Genomic DNA, 20005 nt, shown 5'->3' with positions numbered 1-20005 from the left:
GGTTCCACTGTCAGTGTAGTTCTTGGCTCGTGTATGAAGGTCGCATCATGTCAGGAGCTCGTCAGCTTTCTCACAAAGCTTTCCCTTCGTGCGGACGAAATAGCTTATCCGTCGCGGGGACAAACCAGCTTGTATAACATTGTTTTACGTGGGCAAAAAAACTGAAATTTAGTGTTTCGCAAGGTCATTTTCTTGTTTCCTTTGGGATTGCAATGGAAAAAAAGCTATGCGGCGGAAGCAGCCGCAATGCCTGACCAATCGTGATACGGCCCCCGGCACTTGCATCGCGTAATTTTCCGGACGCAGCCTCCGGCATGCCAGCCGCGCAGCCAGCTGGCAGTTGAAAACCGATCCCCCGGCGAAAGCGCTCTGGCGCGACGGGGAGTCGACATTTGAGCACCGAACGTTGCTCGCAGTCTAATTAAATGAATTATTTTTAAGTGCGAATGCACTTTATAAGCGACCCCAAACCATCCACCGCCGGCGGCGGCGGCGGCGGCGTCCGCAGTGCTCCTCTATATTTAAAAAAGAAACAGCATCCGGCGCCAGGTTTCGATCCGAGGACTTTGCGGCCGCAGCGCGACGCTCTACCGACCAAGCCACGGACGCGACGCTGATATCAGTGTTAGTAACGCGCCTTATATCTTTAACGCATTCAAACTACGTCGTCAGCGGCGTGCGTTGGCGACTCAGCGGCGTTATAGCGGCTTGATAACTGCGTGGTGTACACGTGATACTACAAACCCGATGGAAGAGATGGAAGAGAAGGCGGCGAGGCGGTGGGCTGCGGGGGCCGAGCGCAAGCGCCGCAAGCGGGCCGACAACCGTGCATTCGCACTTTCACATTCTCCCCCTCGGGGAAATGCGGGGGAATTTTGGCTTTCCTTAAGTGTATACCTTTTCTTCAAGTTCATCATCAGGGGCAAAATACGCTTGAAATGCTAATGCTTCCCACTTGAGAACCATCGAACGAAGGAGGCTCGTGCTGGTGATCAGGGAAATTTAGGAAGTACCCGCTCGCTTTTTCGGCCTTTGGTATTTGCGCGTCAGTGCGATAGCGCTGCACAGTTAACGCGGCATGGTGATGGAAATTTTCCGAGAGCGGGAGGCGATCCGCTAGTGATACGAGATCGGTACTCCTGATGTAGACATTGCCGAAATGGATGGTATCGTTTCGCCGGGTGGCTATCGGCACGGCTGGCAGTATGGCCCATCAGCAGTTCTCGTGTATACCTTTGAAGTACCTTGCGAATGGACTCGCCATGGCGAAACCTGGAAGCGCAGCACGATATACCCTGAGCCGTTGTCAAACCCGCGTTCCGAGTATATTTTCTGGTACACTGCGAGAAGGCGGTACATTACAAAGTCAAATCACCACTTAACAAAGTTAGCAATGCATTTATCTTTTGTTGTGTTGGATTTGAGTTACACTTAAAAAGCGTAGTGTCTAAATTTACGTTGGGCATAGCCGAATCCAGCGTGGCTGCATCGATGGCGTATAGCTCCTTGGTGCAATGCAGGCAGGAACTTTCACTCCGGCTTCTTTTTTCCGTGTATTTTGTTCCAGGCTCCCATTTGAGTTAGCACTGGGGTTCTTTAGGTTGTAGATTTCAGTGATTGTATTTGTTAGTTTGGCTAGACTACATTAAGTTGAGTGAGGCTAGGTATCACCACTTGTATGCCCACAATGGTATCTTGTAGCCTTTTCTCTGTCATGGTGCTTAGTGTTACCGTGAGCAATATTATTCACATGTTCAGCATGTGGTATATATAACCCCTAAATAAAAGTCTGCTGCCTATGTTGATGCTTGCTTCGCAGCAAATTATTCTCAGTTATTTTGCTCTTATGAAAGCCAATGTCTTCTAACACGTGTACCTGGGATTTCATGGTGGACGCGTTTATGGACTTGTGATGTGGCATGCAACTTGCTGATGCTCATTTCACCTTCGAAATTTCTGATTTCTGAAATTGCTTCCTTACTGTAATACTTCTAATCTCAGCAATTAAGTTTACTTGGTGGTTTCTCATTTAATGCGTGTTACTGAGCACCTCTTATTCTTTTCCTAGTGCCATTGGTCTGGTAAACCCCCGCACGGGGCACCTTGAGTAATCTTGGTGACGGTACTGGCGATACCGCGGACCCCGAGCCCCCAACATAAACTGTAACCTACCGTGGTGATGTGTTTAAAGGTGAAGGGTAGAAGCCTCAAACGGTGGCCGTCGGAGCCCAGGTCAAGCTCCGGCGGATGGGCTCCCTGTCTGTTTACCAGGCAGGGAGCTCCGGGACCTCTCAGGCTATCAGGGTAAGGTTTGAGAAGAAAGTACCCCCGTCCCCTGCTTCTTTTACATGCCATATGGTAAATCGTAAATCCCCCCCCAAACACGATCGACCCCTGAAAAGGGGCCGCACCGAAGGTTCATTTCCGCCACTCCCAACCCACAGTCTTCCAAAGCCCGATAACTACCCCTGTTTTTTGGTGTTGGAATCCAGTGACCAAGAAAAGCCTCTTGCATCACAGTCCGTGTTCCTAATATCGAAATTTCTGGAGGGCATCATTGGTGACAAATATAAGGCCAAAAAACAAAGAACTGGAGAAATCCTGGTTGAAGTACACAACCAACAGCATGCAAAGGTCCTCCTTGAACAAACTCACATAGCCAATCTTGAAATCAGGGTGACACCCCACCGGAGCCTGAACAGTACTCAAGGTGTCATCTCTGAAGTAGACCTGATGAATGAGACAGATGCTGATCTGCTGGAGGGCCTGAGAAATCAGGGCGTGACAGCTGTGAGGCGCATAACTATGAGGAGGGATGACAAAGTAGTTTCGACCAAGCACATTATCCTTACTTTTGACCGGTCCACACTCCCAGAGTACGTCAATGCAGGTTTTGGTACATTGTAATGTCCGGCCCTACATTCCAAACCCGCGCCGCTGCTTTAAGTGCCAGCGGTTCGGGCACGGAACCAACTCCTGCCGTGGTCGTCTGACCTGCGCAAAATGCGCTCAGCATGATCATCCATCTGATAATTGTCCATCGTCAACCCTCACCTGCGCCAACTGCCAGGGACCCCATGCCGCCTACTCTCGAACGTGCGAGAAGTTTGAGCAGGAGAAGGCGATTATTAATGTGAAGGTAACTGAGAACATCACCTTCCCAGAGGCGCGAAAGAGGTTCGCCTCTTTCCCCCTGGGGAGGTACGCCGACGCGGCTCGCCGGGGGGCGGAGCGGCGTCTGGTTTCGGCGGGGACCCAGTACCGCGAGTCGGACTTGGTCCCGCCCCCGCCCCCCCCAGGGTTGCCCCAGGCAGCCCAACCAGCCTCTGCACCGCTCGCTCACCCAGCAGCGGCTGTGGTGGCAACAACATCTGTTGGGGATGCCGCTGCATCCACTGCTTCCTCTCCACCGGCCCAAAGCACATGCAAGGGCACGGAGATGGAGACGGAGGCAGTCGCAGCGACCCCCTCCGCCGCCTCACTGCCTTTGCTGTCTGTCGTGCTCCCCACGCCTTCGGCACTGGCAGCGCAGGCAAAGAACAGCCGAAAGGGTACCACGCCAAGGGGGCCCAGTCCGCTGGGCACCCCCTTGCTTCAGATGACGACATGGACGTCGAGCCCTTCCGGCTTTCATCGCAGCGGAAGGAACGGGCTGCGACGTCCAGGTCAGTAGAGAAGGTCAGAAAACCCCTCCCAAGAGTCCAAGCCCCGAAAGACCCTACATAAACATTCACACTCCAGTAGCTCTGAACACATAATGATGGGAAGAGAAAACATAGCTCAATGGAACTGCAGAGGCCTTCTGAATAATCTTGACGACGTTTATGAGATTCTGCATGCCAATCAGCCAAGTATAATGTGTGTCCAGGAAACACATCTGAATTCCAAACACACAAATTTCTTGAATAGTTACATGGTATACAGGAAAGGCAGGGATGGCTGCACACACTCTTCTGGCGGTGTTGCCATAATCGCCCGCAAATCCTTAGCATGCCACCCTGTCACCTTGAACACCTTCCTCGAGGCTGTAGCCGTCCGCACAATAATATGTAATAGATTGATAACTGTATGCTCCATATACATTCCTCCTGATGTTGCACTTACGAGCACCGACTTTGAGGCGCTGGTTGACCAGCTGCCCGAACCATACATACTTACAGGCGACCTTAATGCTCACAACTCTCTTTGGGGCTCTTCCAGAACGGATGCCCGAGGTCGCCTGATAGAGAAATTCATTACATCTTCTGGAGCATGCCTTTTCAACAATAAACAGCCTACATACCATAACATAGGACACAATACATACTCAAATCTTGACTTGGCTATTGGTCCGGCAATTCTCTTTCCATGTCTTGAGTGGGGAGTGGGCACTGACCCATATGGCAGTGACCACTTCCCCACTTCACTAACATATATAGGTAACGGCCCAAGCAGTTCTTCTTCCGATAATAGGTTCAATGAAGCGCGAGCTAACTGGAACACATTTACAGAGACATCGAAACTACACCACACATCCATAGGACACCTACACGTTGAAGAAGCTACCCAACTGCTCACGGCGCACATCCTCGACGCCGCCGAAAAGTCCATTCCCCACGCCTCTGGTGCCCCGCGCAACCAGCGGAGGCCGTGGTGGAATGAGGACTGCAGGCGGGCGCGAGAGGCCCAGAACAAGGCGTGGGGTGTCCTTCGTCGGTACCCCACGTCGGGTAACCTCATTTTGTTCAAACGGGCCAAGGCGTTAGGAAAACGTGTGCGCCGTGAGGCAAAACGAGAGAGTTGGCACACCTTCTTGACATCCATAAACTCTTACACAGACACACACAAAGTCTGGACACGAATACGAAAACTAAAAGGACAACAGACACACAGCCTTCCCCTGGTTAGTACAACAGGGGACACACTGGAAGCCCAGGCTAACACACTTGCACAACACTTAGAACACGTGTCCAGTTCAGCACACTACACAAACACTTTCATGAAACACAAAACATCTGTAGAAAAGAAGTCCCTGAGTGATCACAACAAGTCGCACACTTCTTACAATTGTCCTTTTTCAATTCATGAGCTGAAGGTTGCTCTCAGCACATGTAAGCCTTTAGCTCCAGGTGCAGACAAAATCACATACACCATGATACAACACCTACACCCAGACACTCTTGAAACACTCCTACATCTATACAACAACATATGGCTTTCGGGGCACATTCCTCGCTCATGGAGGGAGGCCATAGTGGTGGCTTTCTTGAAGGAAGGAAAGGACCCTTCATCTCCCGCCAGTTATCGTCCCATTGCCCTGACAAGCTGCCTGTGTAAGCTCTTTGAGAAGATGATAAACAAGAGACTCGTGTACTTCTTAGAGTACCATGGTCTTCTCGAGAGCTGCCAGGCAGGCTTCAGGGCGGGGCGGTCTACAAATGACCAACTTGTCGCTCTTGAGTCATACATAAAGGGCGCTTTCATTCATAAACAGTTTTGCACAACGGTGTTTTTTGACCTTGAGAAGGCATATGACACCGCCTGGCGCTACGGGATCCTCAGTGACCTGAAGTCATTTGGTGTCTCGGGGAACATGATGAACATTCTTGCTAGTTATTTGTCCGAAAGAACTTTTCGTGTGAGAGTTGGTAGCGCACTCTCAAGGGTTCATGTACAAGAAAACGGCGTTCCGCAAGGTGGAGTTTTAAGCTGCACTCTTTTCATAGTTAAAATGAACTCCCTTGGGAAGGCATTGCCACCTACAATTTCTTATTCCATGTATGGAGACGACGTCCAGGTATCTTTTAAATCATGCAATATGTCCATCTGTGAGCGTCAAGTCCAGCTAGCTGTCAAAAAACTTGCCAGCTGGGCCGACAAGAATGGGTTTCAACTTAATCCAGAAAAAAGCACCTGTGCTGTCTTCTCCAGGAAGCGTGGGATCCATCCGGACCCAGACATTACACTTAATGGCGCTTCGCTTCCTGTGAAGAAAGAACACAAGTTTTTAGGAGTGGTGTTGGATGAAAAACTTACATTCATACCTCACATTAAGCAATTGAAACATAAATGTCTAAATGCTCTCAACATTCTTAAAATCTGGTCCCACCAGTCTTATGGAACGGACAAGCAACTCCTCTTACGTATTTTCACAAGCCTAGTGGGGTCCCGATTGGACTATGGAAGCGTCATTTATGGGTATGCAACAAAAACGGCACTGAAAATGCTCGACCCAGTGCTGCATCTGGGTCTTCGCCTTGCATGTGGTGCTTTTCGCACTAGCCCAGTCGAGAGCCTCTACGCCGAGTGTGATAAATGGCCCCTATATCACCAGAGGATTTACATGGATTTGTTGTATGCCTCGAAAATCATGGCCCTGACTAACCACCCTTTTAATTCCACCATTAATAACACATCCTCACAACAACTGTTCTTAAATCGTCCATCCATCTCTCTGCCCTTTTCACTTAGGGTAAGAGAGGAAGCCTCTGAGCATGAGGTACCCTTTTTAGACATTCACAAGACATCCATCACTGATTTTATACCACCATGGAATCTGCGCCCTATGCTCTGTGACCTGTCTTTTACGCATCTTGATAAGAACAGGGCACCAAGAATGGCGATTCAGCAGCATTTCATGTATCTGCAGGATAAATACAGGGCTGCAGAGTTTTTCACTGATGCTTCCAAAACGTTCACTGCGGTGTCTTGTGCTGCTCATGGACCCAATTTTGAAGGAGGTAGAGCCATGAATGCAAAGACAAGTATTTTTTCGGCAGAAGCATATGGCATCTTTCTGGCTGGAAATCACATAGTTGAACGTAATATTCCTAAATCTATCATCTATACAGATTCGCTGAGCGTCGTCCGTGCGTTATCATCCGGAAAGTCATCGAAAAACCATGTAGTTAACCTTCTTTTGAAATCAATTATGCTGGCGTATTCTTCAAACCTTGAGGTGACTGTGTGTTGGGTGCCAGGCCACTCTGGCATCGGCGGAAATGAACTGGCGGATGAAATGGCCGCCAATGCTGCACTCCGAAACACAGTAAACATAACAACACTTCCTTACACAGACCTCAAGCCACACATAAGACAGCAACTCCGTAAAACGTGGCAAGCAGACTGGAGCAAACAGACAGACAACAAACTACACGTAATAAAACCACACATGGGACAATACACTACTGACTCACACAACAGGCACATTGAAGTTACCTTAGCTAGATTACGGATGGGCCATACACATGTGACGCACTCGCACCTGCTCACGGGTTCTCCAAGACCCCTGTGTAGCAGGTGTGGGGAGGGCCTATCCGTAGTCCACATACTCATACAATGCAACACACTTGACACAACACGACACAAACACTTCAGAGAACTGTACAGACAACATATTCCCCTACACCCATCGTTGTTTCTGGGTGACGATGCCATGGTTTCTGTGAAACGCGTGTTTAAGTATTTGTCAGACGTGAAGTTTTTAAACCACATTTCCTATCATGCATAATCAAATCTGGCCCTATACACCAGCCATCACCATTATCTTTATTGATCTTACTATGTCCAGTTTACACATTTTATAGCTACCTTTTGTGGTAATCACTTCTTTTCATTAAATAACTTCTCTGGCGCTCTTTGCCCTTGTCGGCCTTGCGCCATTAAACACAAACCATCATCATCATCATTGGTCTGGTAAACTTGGGATTTTGTTTCTTAAATGGTGTCATTGTGATACTTTTTTTTCTATTTTAGGGATCCCCGCATTTGTTCTGAAAAGGCTTGACAAAAAGAAAGTCGAACTACGTCTACCGTGATAAATGGCTTGAGCTAGCGAGCTCAAATACCCATTGTGTTACCCTGTATTCATACATTTATTTATTTTTTACTGCAGGCATCCACAAATGTTGATGAATGGATTGAAACTGCCCCTTGAATGCCTGTGGCACTTGCACTCATTGAGATAGTACATAATATATCATCATGTTTGTGCCTGGAACCCTTACTTATAAATACGGGTTCCAGGCAGAATATACAATCCATGCAACGGCACAACTGCACCATCTTCCTACTGCCAGTCACCCCTTGCACTTGTTTGGTTCAGTTCGGCATGGCTTGAGAAAACATATCTGGAATTGATTTTTGGAACCTCTATTTCATGGAATGCATTGTGAGCCACACACAATTGGTAGTAGAGAAAATTTGAGTGAGAGCCGAGAACGCACTTTGGGAAGGAGAAACAGCACTGCTGGAGGGGGGTTCTGAGATGGGTCGAGGGACCCTAGAACGTTCTAGTCGCACCTAGTATACGCTGCCGCATGCGCTCAGAGCTTCATTCGACATTACCACTGGTGACTACGCACCAAGCCCTAGTTACGGGCGGGGATGTCCGAGAAGTACACCACAATGGAAGGAGCTTGAGCAGCTTGATATGCTGCTCGTCGTAACTGCCGTCCTGAGGAAAGTGGCGATTGGTGCAGCTGCGGCAGCGGGCAGCAACATAAGAGATCGACAGCAGATCAACAAATGGCCCAACAAGAAGGCCCAAAAGAAGGTCTAACTAGTTCGATTATTAGGCTAGCTGCCTTTGCATTCGTTAAGACTACTAAGTATCCCCCATAATTTTTGGGCAAGTTGAGTCACCTCTATGAGTGCTAAAGTTGCGCTGGTTTTGGTAATCATTATCATCATCATTATCATCATCATCAGCCTATCTACGCCAACTGCAGGGCAAAGGCCTCTCCCATTATTCTACAATTACCTCGGTCCTGTGCCAACTGTGACCAATTTATCCCCGCAATCTCCTCTGCCCATCTAACTTTCGGCCGCCCCATGCAACGCTTGCCTTCTGTAGGAATCCACTCGGTTACCCTTAATGACCAGCGGTTATCTTGCCTTCGCATTACATGTCCTACCCACGTCCATTTCTTCTTCTTAATTTCTACTAATATGTCCTTAACACGTGTTTGTTCCCTGATCCACTCTGCTCTCTTCTTGTCCCTTAATGTTACACCTATCATGTTACGCTCCATTGCCCGCTGAGTCGTACTCAGTTTAAGTTGAACCCTCTTAATGACTCGTCAAAGGAGGAAATGCGGATGGATGCACAAACGAAGTTGTGCTGTTCTTGTTTGCGCAACTTACATGCCTAATAAAATGTAACTTTAAGCAAGGGTTAGCAGCTGGCTGAGTGTGAGTAGCCAGGAAGTTGTAATCCAAATGCATGGCATATGGTCATAGAAAATGTGCGAAATCGGTTTAGCGCGGTAGGAAGAGGGGGTAATTTGTGTTTATGTGACTCCGCTCCCCCTGAATAACTTTTCCAGTTTGAATAAGATCGTGTGTTTAGCTTAGGTTTTAATGAGTTTGAATATCAGTGTGCATTCTCTTCTGTGCAGACACTTTGCTGTGTACTTTGCTGTGTACTTGGGGGCTCTTGAAATCCAACGTACTGATACTTTCAAACAAAATACCTTCTAGACTTCTCTAAGAATGTATGCAGGTAATAGGGCTCATACCGCGAGGCTGAAAATGTGACACAGACACAGTGCTTATTCCCAGTGTCATCTCTAAGAAATGCAATATCATCTACCTTGTTCAAAAATATTGTGCAGAAAAACACGATATACTTATTATACTTTAAACCCATTACTCACCGCTGGTGTCGCGTGGCAAATTTTTCCCTCAATTATACTATGCTGATGAACTTCTACAATGCTCTGCAAGGTAAAGGCATGAAAAGTTTTGCCTCGAAAATGGTCTTATGCTGATTGATACTCCTAAATGCTTGCACTTATGCCTAGTATATAAAGTGTCCATTTCAGGTGCACAAAGGCCGCTAGGTAATTGAAGAATGTTTCGAATTAACTTGAGATTAAAAAAGTTTTGGCTTATGAGCTTGAGGTTGACACGTGGTCGACATTGAAATGAGGTTAAGGGTGGGTTGTGGCCTAGGCAAGGTCAAACTCAGTTGTACTCAACTGACCTAGAGGCGAGCTTGCAAGGTAAGCTCCAGAAATAGAGGCAAGGTAGATATGAGCTTGCGAGGCTACTGAAGAGAACTAATTTGCCTAAGGTGAAGTCAAAGGTAATGAGCTAAGTCGGTTGCCCATCTCGGGTAATGACATAAGCACTGCTTCATTTTTTAGCCACCAATGTTTTGCACTACTAAGCAGTAGTTAAGGATACGTGTTCAAGCACAGTATAGTTATCAACGCCCTTGCTATTTTTCGCAGTGATTAAAAAGTGCTTGTGGACTGCGAGATTCTAATTTACAACTTTGATTTTCAATTTTCAATTCTGCCTTCTTTCAAAAGCTTTGCTTTGTTGTTAGTTTTGTTTGTTAACACTTTCCTTCTCTAGTGACAAAACTTTAGGCGTTTGACTTCATTTCGGTTTCTTTTATTTGAAAAGCAGAACTGCATAGGTTATGCAGAAATCATGGTCCACAAAAAATCTTATCCTCATGTTTTGACGCAAAGAGTTATCAAGAACATTTGATTTCTATCACGTGCTATACGCCTCGAGCTTCGCGATCGCTGCGCCGCCTGCCGCCGCTTCTCCGCGGCGTTGACGGGATTTGCGCTATGTGACTGATAGGGGCTCGTGCAGTGTTTTGGTTTTATTTCGCTTCTTTTAGCCTTTCCGCGCCCTAAAAAAACTTGTTATGGTGACGACTTTAGGCAAAGAGTACGTTTAGGTCACTTAAAAAGTAGCTGCGTCTTCGTAGAGTACGCGATCGCCTGCAAGAGCTACCCGGGGACGCGGTTCTGCGCGCTTCGTCGCCGCTCTTCCGGGCGTCGGCGACGGCAGCAACATATCACCCATGTCACCTCCAAAACATCAGGCACAAATGAATTCTACTGACGCCTCGTTTAGACCTGATACTGGCACAATGAGAGGTTGGCTTCATTTTGCAGCGTGGACAACAAATGCGCCTTCATTTCGCATATATACGCCGCAGAAAAATATGTTTCGGGGATGTGATTACCCAATCCCGGACAACAACTTATGCTTTTTTTAAGAATATAAACCACGCGAAATTGTAAAGTATATTCCAAGCCTGTGCGTCGTTAAATAAGTGCCTACACACGCCATATAGCAAGAACCAAGGAAACGAAACCACAGAAAAATAAATGCTGTGCCAATGCGGAATTTAGAAACATAATAGCTCTAACGGAAATGAAAAAAAATACAGTGCAGCTTCTGGCATGCTAACGACGTTCGTCTAAACTTAAGCCAGGTAGGTTTCACTAGACCATATATACGCGAAATGCACTATTTCGCGAGAATTCGGTGGGGGGGAGGGCACGGAGGGGGACGTCGTGTACAAATGCGGAGCGGAATCAAGCAATGAACTTTTAGAAATCCCACACATAAATCTCGCGTTCACTTGCCCTTTGTTTCTCTACTTAAACGAAGAGCTGATCGTACGGCGGACGCATTTTTGGAAGTATACAGGGTAGGCTGTTCAACAAGCGATGAAATGTGTCGTTGGAAGAGTGTGGTATGTGATAAGGCTCTCTGATTTCAGTTTCTGGTTATTCTGCAGGCTCCCTGTGCCATATGACGATATTTCGAAGAAGCATTTAGTCGCGGACGCGGATTATATTGTAAGCCCGTCTCCGCGCTGCTCGCAGAGGATATATGTAGCAGATGAAGGTCTGCGGGCGCGCACCTCACGACAAGACGGCTCTGTCGTGTGCTGATCCCCGAGTATAATTATGCATTGTCCATCGTACTTGTGTTCAATATTCCCGAAATTAACACAGACTGGCTTGTAAATGGTGGTGATCAATATCTGAGGTATTATATTGGCAAACGGAACTGGTGTGCTGTCAGGTATGAGTGCTCCGCTGATTATGTAAGCGCACAAAACCGATTTAAATCGTAGTGTATAGCCGTAGCATGAACATCTGAGGAACCGGTGGTTACGGAGACACGGCTAGTAATTTCAGGTCAGTGTAACTACAATCGGCTCCATCATACGCCGGTTCCGCGACGCTGGCCTGTGACACACACCTGGCGCTTATACAGACCAAAAATACCACACTAAGATCGCGTCGGAAACATTTACACTCTCGTAAACACACTCCATTTGCGAACAGAGTGACTGCTCCACACAAACATGAATTTCAAATGCCCACAAACGGTAAATCTCAGTCGTGAACGTGCCGCAAAAGCAGCGGCGGCACTGGGGAGCGGGGCGCGGACTCCCGCGCCTGCTTTCGAAACGGGCCGCTAGGAGGATTTCAGTGGCGCCCCTACAGGCCGCGCTCGAGGCGTATAGCATACAAATGAGGAGTACACAAGTCGTTTCTACTTCCTTTTTAAATTTATTTCCTCCTTTTTCTTTCTTTCTTTTTTTTTCAGGTGGCAGCATCTTTGATTGCCCATGGACAGTTATTCTGTACCACTGATTTCCACCAGAGTTGCTGGATGGCGCTTCGAGCTCTCCGGCGCACGGCCGCCGGAAGTTCGAACGCTCGTCCCGGAAGTCGGGCCGTTCCAGCATAGCGCATGCTACGCATGGGCTGGTTTCGCACGCATTCCGCCAAAAATGCCTGCTTGTTGCGCCGTAAACTGCACAAGCAGACCACAGAAGTCGTCTGGGAAGACGTTCTACTTGGAAGTATTACAATATTCTGAACGACGTGCGTGATACGCAGCGAAACGCAAATGTCATATCAGTGTCGTTTTTAAGCTGGGGCTCTTGTTACGTAGATTCCCTCGCTCTAAGCCGGATTTATACCGGCGTTGGGTGGCAAACTTATACCCTATAGTTACACGGCGAAAGTAACCGCAGTTAAGTTTAACCGTGGTTACTAAACTTTAACCGCGGTTATCGCCAACTGCGGTTTTGGATGTTGCACGCGAAATTGCAAGTTTGGTAACCGCAGTCACTTGATTATGAGCGCAACAAAAATAAATTACCACACTTTTAACTTCACGATAAAAAAAAAAGAGAAGCAGTGTAGACAGAAAGAAATATCGTTAAAGCCTTCGCTTCTGACACAAACGCAACGCACTCGTGCGCGGCGAGAAGAGGGGCTTCCCCAACAGCTCGCAACCGGCTTGGTTTGCTTAGGTCTGTTCGGTGTTGGGAACTTTCATCTTAGCATCGCGGTAGATATTTGACCACCGCTATCTCTACAACTGCGAATTACAATCCATAGCACAATTGTTCACCGCACTAACATCCATTTTCTCGAATGCGGAAGTTCTTTTCCGCGATCAGATTGATTTCGAAGAGCGGCGATGCGATAAGCTGTTGCTGCCGTGGTCTGGGAAGGTTCGGGCCGCAAGCAGTGCCGTGCGGGCAGGCGCGCCGGCGTGTTTACAGGCACGGCCGACGCGCGCGCCGATCGTTTCCGTGTGCTGAAAACGCTTCAAGATTGCCTGATATATTCATTTCTGGCTGACGACGCGCGGAATTTACAAATTTAGCACGGCGTTAGTCGTAGTTGATCGGGCGGATCGGGAAACGAGCCGCTGCTGACGGGCAGTCGCGCTGATTGCGAGAGCGATGCAAAGAACGTAAGCGCGTCTTGGGGACAGCTTTTGGGCGCCCGCTATTTGAGAACATTTGTCTCTTCCGAACGCCAGGTGATTTTTTTTTCGCCTCCGCTGATGCGCCGCCACTTGCGTCCGAACTGAATTGTGCGATTTTGAGCACTGCGGCTGCAGAAAGTGCGGTTAGCGTGACCGAACTGAGGTGCGAAGCTCCGTTTGCTCTAACCATGGTTAGCGACGTAACCGCAGTTTCGTCTGTCGTGTAACGCAGCAAACTGCGGTTTTGTCTAACCGCGGTTCGCTTAACCGCGGTTCGCTTAACCGTGGTTAACTGTGCCCGTGTAACTAGCTCTCCATCCCCAGGCAGCAGGCTCTGCAGTGACCACTTTACTGACAACTGTTTTGACAGAACGGGCGCACGAACTCGGCTACAGCCTGTGGCCGTGCCCACGTTGTTTTCTTTCTAGCATAAATCCCTAGCATAAATTTCTAGCATAAATCCCGCATAGAGCTGCGTCGTCTCTCAAACCAAGACCAAAGTGACATTTTCGTTCTCCTTTGCAATTAAATTCTGCTTCATATTAACGTCGCATATTTCGGTATAGCATATGTTGCGATCTGAACGCAATGTGTATAGCCAGAATGCAATAAAGTGAGAACAAAATGCCAAAATCCGCCAATCGGGACGCTTATCAGCGGTTGAAAAGCATAGCAGACGCCCGACTTCCGGGACGAGCCGTTGAACTTCCGGTGGCCGTGCGCGCGCCCGGCCGCGACAGCGGCGAAGCGCCATCCAGCAACTAAGTGGAGATCAGTGTTCTGTACGTTGGAAAAGTTCTTCGAAGACGGGACTTTTCTTTGTGCCATGGAGTTGCTTTATGATGCCTGCTATCAGGGGCGTAGCAAGGAATCTTTTCTGGTGGGCGGTGACCCAAGATTGGACCGCGAAATGTGTAGGCAAGGTTTCCTGCGCGTTGTTTTTCAAACAAAGCTTGGCATAACTGACTTAAACATGCGATTGGTGTATGGTGAACGTTAAAAGTAAAGCCCAACTTAAGGAACTTACTGATGATTATGATGACCTAAATTCCCGTTCGCCGGTCTATCGTTAGGCCAGGGGTGATTCGTTCATCCGTAGAGCAGGCGGTTATGCGGGCACGCGCTCATGAGCTTGATCACTAGTGCCCGTGAGTGGCTCGCGGTCCCTGAAGTTTGTCAGGCGGAAGTGGAGGCCAACCCTTAGTGTTCCCTATCGATTCACGCTTTTAGATTTTTCTTTAGGAAAGGGACTAATAAGTGTTCTTATCAGCTATGACGTACAGTCGAGCATGATTTGAAGGCTTTCGCACCAGCATCGAGCGGCGAAACATGTCACCGACCTCGTACGCCGGTTGCACGTTTGGGCAAGAGTGACAAGAGTGCGAAATCTTGATTGATTTGTATGGTTCCTAAACGGAACCGTAGCCGTCTATGGTTTCATTTCGGAACCATGAAAATTAAGATTTCACACTCTGCTACCCCTTGTTGACTGTTTCATGCTACAACAATGGCCCGTAAGACTGACTTTCCACCCTTTTGGTTTCAAGCTTTACATTCGTTGTTATCAAGTGCAGACTTCGTTGCCTTTTATCTACGCCGACGATAACGAAACTGGCATGAAAGATTTGGTGTTCAGTCTGCTTCACTTGAACGAGTAGCTTTTCCGCGACACCCTTCGAATCGACTGCATTTTACTAGCGAAAAATAGACGCGGACGAAGAAGAAGTACACAGGACACTCGCTAGACTACAACTGAAATTTTACATAGCGTCCGTGAAACAAAGAAAGCTAACATATCACCACGACCTGGCCCTACACATCCCCACACACGCCAACCTATGTGTCACACATGCGCCCTCGTAGGTAGCATATCTCCTTATCTGTAAGAGTGATTGAAGGGGTGCTGACACAATTAACTCCTTCCCTGTAGATCTGAAATGCCTCGTTAATCTCGCGACTAGTTTGGTCACGTCCAGATCCTACAACACGTGTTTTATCGAACGCCGGCGTACAATCAGGGCACCGCCTGCAATGATCGGCCAGATGGCCTCCCGCCGCAAGCGACGAAACTGCTGCACGGTGCTCTCTCAGCCTGTCGTTTAAACACCGCCCCGTCTGTCCCACGTAGCATTTGCCACAGGACAGCGGAATGCGGTAGATGACACCTTCTTTGCAGGTTACAAACCTGGTGCATGTTTTTTGGTGCAAGCTAGGCGTGGCTTCTCGTTTACGGCGGGGCACATCCTCATCAGCTTGCCAGGCGCAGGGGCCAGCACTTCCACGCCGCATTTTTTCCCCACTTTTTTTAGGCGGTGCGTGAGCTGATGTACGTATGGCACGGCTACGCGTCGCAACCTCTCACGGTTGGCGTCTTCTTCCCTTAAAGGGCCCTTACCGGCTTTAACCTCCTTGAAGAGGCTTTCTGCGACCGAAGCCACCAACTCCAAAGGGAAGCCCGCTTGCGTCAGACGAGCCACTTGAGCTTGCACACTACCAGATACCTTGTGAGCGCACGACTTCTGGAGGGCACCGCGCAGGCAGTTCGCCGCTATGCCGTGCTTAACCACCTTGGAGTGGGCCGAAGCGTAATTCAAAATCTGCTTTTTTGAGCGCGGTTGGTACATCCAGCATATGTGCCACTCCGTAAAACAAAGCTTCACATCCAGAAACTGAATGGTTCCGTTCTCAGGTTCCTCAAAAGTGAACTTTAAGCCTTTTGAACACGTCCTAAACACATCTAAAACACTGTCAATCACTCCCCGTCTATCCTGAAGGCTGCCCACATCCACAAACACAATAAAATCATCAACATATCTGAAACACTTAACTATACTGTGGTTGAGGCGCGCTGCAATGCGTTTGTCACAAACCGCTAAAAAGACTTCGTAAAGTATTGGGGCAATGCAGGAACCAATACAGACACCTTCTTTCTGTACATAGTACTGGTCATTAAAAGCGACAAATCTGGAGTCAACCTTTGTCGCTTTTAATGACCAGTACTATGTACAGAAAGAAGGTGTCTGTATTGGTTCCTGCATTGCCCCAATACTTTGCGAAGTCTTTTTAGCAGTTTGTGACAAACGCATTGCAGCGCGCCTCAACCACAGTATAGTTAAGTGTTTCAGATATGTTGATGATTTTATTGTGTTTGTGGATGTGGGCAGCCTTCAGGATAGACGGGGAGTGATTGACAGTGTTTTAGATGTGTTTAGGACGTGTTCAAAAGGCTGAAAGTTCACTTTTGAGGAACCTGAGAACGGAACCATTCAGTTTCTGGATGTGAAGCTTTGTTTTACGGAGTGGCACATATGCTGGATGTACCAACCGCGCTCAAAAAAGCAGATTTTGAATTACGCTTCGGCCCACTCCAAGGTGGTTAAGCGCGGCATAGCGGCGAACTGCCTGCGCGGTGCCCTCCAGAAGTCGTGCGCTCACAAGGTATCTGGTAGTGTGCAAGCTCAAGTGGCTCGTCTGACGCAAGCGGGCTTCCCTTTGGAATTGGTGGCTTCGGTCGCAGAAAGCCTCTTCAAGGAGGTTAAAGCCGGTAAGGGCCCTTTAAGGGAAGAAGACGCCAACCGGGAGAGGTTGCGACGCGTAGCCGTGCCATACGTACATCAGCTCACGCACCGCCTCAAAAAAGTGGGGAAAAAATGCGGCGTGGAAGTGCTGGCCCCTGCGCCTGGCAAGCTGATGAGGATGTGCCCCGCCGTTAACGAGAAGCCACGTCAAGCTTGCACCAAAAAACATGGCACCAGGTTTGTAACCTGCAAAGAAGGTGTCATCTACCGCATTCCGCTGTCCTGTGGCAAATGCTACGTGGGACAGACGGGGCGGTGTTTAAACGACAGGCTGAGAGAGCACCGTGCAGCAGTTTCGTCGCTTGCGGCGGGAGGCCATCTGGCCGATCATTGCAGGCGGTGCCCTGATTGTACGCCGGCGTTCGATAAAACACGTGGTGTAGGATCTGGACGTGACCAAACTAGTCGCGAGATTAACCAGGCATTTCAGATCTACAGGGAAGGAGTTAATTGTGTCAGCACCCCTTCAATCACTCTTACAGATAAGGAGATATGCTACCTACGAGGGCGCATGTGTGACACATAGGTTGGCGTGTGTGGGGATGTGTAGGGCCAGGTCGTGGTGATATGTTATCTTTCTTTGTTTCACGGACGCTATGTAAGATTTCAGTTGTAGTCTAGCGAGTGTCCTGTGTACTTCTTCTTCGTCCGCGTCTATTTTTCGCTAGTAAAATGCAGTCAGATAACCAACTAGCCCAACTTTATGCCTTAACCCTTCGAATCGCACTGGACTTTACGTGCGGCACATTTGTATATCATGGCACTGAAGCTATCAAAAGTGCATCTTTGTCCTTAAGTAGTCGCATTTTTGTTATTTTTGTGCTAGTAAAATGAAATTTAAACTTACGCTTAGCGGAACACCTTATTGCACTCCTGTTGAATGTTGAGATTGTTGCACGTTTTCTAAATGTCATTCTATTTCTAGCCGTTAAATCGAACAGACACGGCTTCAGTAAAACTTCGGTTAAGCAAATACAGAATGATGATTATAACCAAGACGGAGGTCAAGAAAACAATGGAATAGTGCCGAAAAGAAAAACATCTGCAATAAAAAGAATTGTACATCTTTGTTGATGTGGAGGATATACAAGATGGGAAGAGCAATGCGTTTCATACAACCGAAATTATGAAACAGCAATAGTCAATATGTCCGTAGAAAAATATACATATCATGGATTGATAGTTGACTGAACAAAATACAGTGACATGCTCTGTTATGTTATTACACTTCGTACCAGTGTAAAGAAAAAATGACATGCTAAAGCCCAGACCACATGTATGCCTATATTAGGCTTTTTTTGTTGTTTTGCCATTTCCCAGCCGTGCTGTTCCGCAAACGAAACCGCAGGACTGCCTCGATTGGCTCGCGGCGGGTTCCCGGCACAGCTCGGTGCATCCGGCGCGAAACGCAGCCGGGCTGTATATGTTAAGATGTACAGCATCTGGAGTGGGCACAGGGATCAGATGTTGACGTAGCCCTTGTTTTCAACTTTATATGAAGAATGTCATTAAAACTGCAGGTTCCATGCCTGCAGGAGACTACAAGCGGTTCTTTAGGCAACTTGAACCACACCGGAGCCTGGCGTGAAAGATTTCGGGGGGCGCGGGCCTGGTGTGCCCCCCCCCCCCCCCGGCTACGCCCCTGGCTGCACACCTGCCTTCGTCCCTGCCTACTATTGCCTCAACATAAAATAGTGCAACATGGTGGCTGCAGTGCTTGCATTACTTCACTGGTAAGCATTTGAATGTGCATAACGTATTTTTGGTCAGAGTAGAACACCTGCTTATTAGTTCGATTTCCTTGTCGTGGCATTTGAGATGGATGTACAATAAGTTGACCTCACATAATGCAGCTCCCATGTTACCGAAGACTTGAGCGAGCATAATGTGCGTTGGGTAACTTAGGTCGACATCGCAACTGTAATGTTTTGTCATGCATTCATCTACAACTTTCGCACCGAGTTCTGATAATGTGTTCTAATAAAATAACGATAAAAACATAAAACTAGTCAGTGTTTTCCTGACTTCTTAGTATTGCGTGTTTGGTGCAGCAGACTTCTGGACAAAATGTATTCACATGGTCGTACTGTGTCAACAGTGCATGCACAGAATCTGCGACGAGATGCACATGGCAGTAGCAGAGTTTTCCTGAGGAATTTTTCAGATGTGAATATTTTGAGAACAGTGTGTGTGGGGTGGGAGGAGGGTCAGGAAGTTTAGTGATATCAAATTTTCATCACATAAATCGATGCAGTTTCCCCTACAAAAACTGCATGACTTAGTTTTATGATAGGTGGGTGGGGTGATGCACGACAGGGTGAAGCGGAGACACAGATCGTCGAAATGGTGATGGGGAACGACGTATCGACGCACGAAAATTGGTTGGGGACTCGGAAGTGGCAGGAGGAGAGGACCGCCGTGGCAGCGATGGGTAACCCCTCTGGCGGTAGGCGTAACGAAGGTTTGGTCGGTTATCCGTACGTGTCGTAGCCACGTCGCTCATCAAATAAACGCCTCCTACAGAACCGCGAAATGTGCCCGCGAATTCCGCAGTAGAAACACACCGGCCGGTTGAAAGAGGGCTGAGGGCGCTGCGGTCGCCATGCTGGATAGTAAGGCAGCGGCCAGGTACCGGGTTGACCGCTGCCACATAGCCAGGAACTGGTTGAGCGGGGACGCCTGCCATGGACAGAGGCGGCCTGCCAGCCACTTCGGAATAGGATGGCATGACTGGAGGAGGGGTATGATCGGCGGGAATTCTTCCGTGAGTAGACGCAGGAAGCTCCTCTCTAATGATCTCTCGCAGATTAGGTGTAGCCGAGTAGGGACTGGTAGAAGAAACGTGCACAGAGGTGCGGCCGTCAAGTTTTTCCCGAATCAGTTCGCGTATTAGAGCT

The 20005-nt window shown here is 48.2% G+C and overlaps 1 protein-coding gene across 4 annotated transcripts in view; it reads left to right on the top strand.

The window, feature by feature from the left end:
- LOC144158329 (uncharacterized) overlaps positions 1-19082 on the top strand; it is a 162734-nt gene extending 143652 nt beyond the window's left edge. For all 4 annotated transcript variants that reach the window (XR_013320018.1, XR_013320016.1, XR_013320017.1 and 1 more), the window contains one exon: positions 18629-19082. Coding sequence is in view for 1 of the 4 variants with exons in the window: in XM_077689150.1 (XP_077545276.1) it covers positions 18629-18696 (68 nt within the window). In the remaining 3 variants the exon portion in view is untranslated. The remainder of the gene's footprint in view (positions 1-18628) is intronic.
- Positions 19083-20005: the final 923 nt, after the last annotated feature.

Source organism: Haemaphysalis longicornis, unplaced genomic scaffold (assembly GCF_048455015.1).
Source record: "Haemaphysalis longicornis isolate Haplotype H1 unplaced genomic scaffold, Haemaphysalis longicornis Haplotype H1 scaffold_10, whole genome shotgun sequence".
NCBI classification, from domain to species: domain Eukaryota; kingdom Metazoa; phylum Arthropoda; class Arachnida; order Ixodida; family Ixodidae; genus Haemaphysalis; species Haemaphysalis longicornis.
Note: the sequence above shows the minus strand (reverse complement) of the source record. Positions and strands in the feature narration are given on the sequence as shown.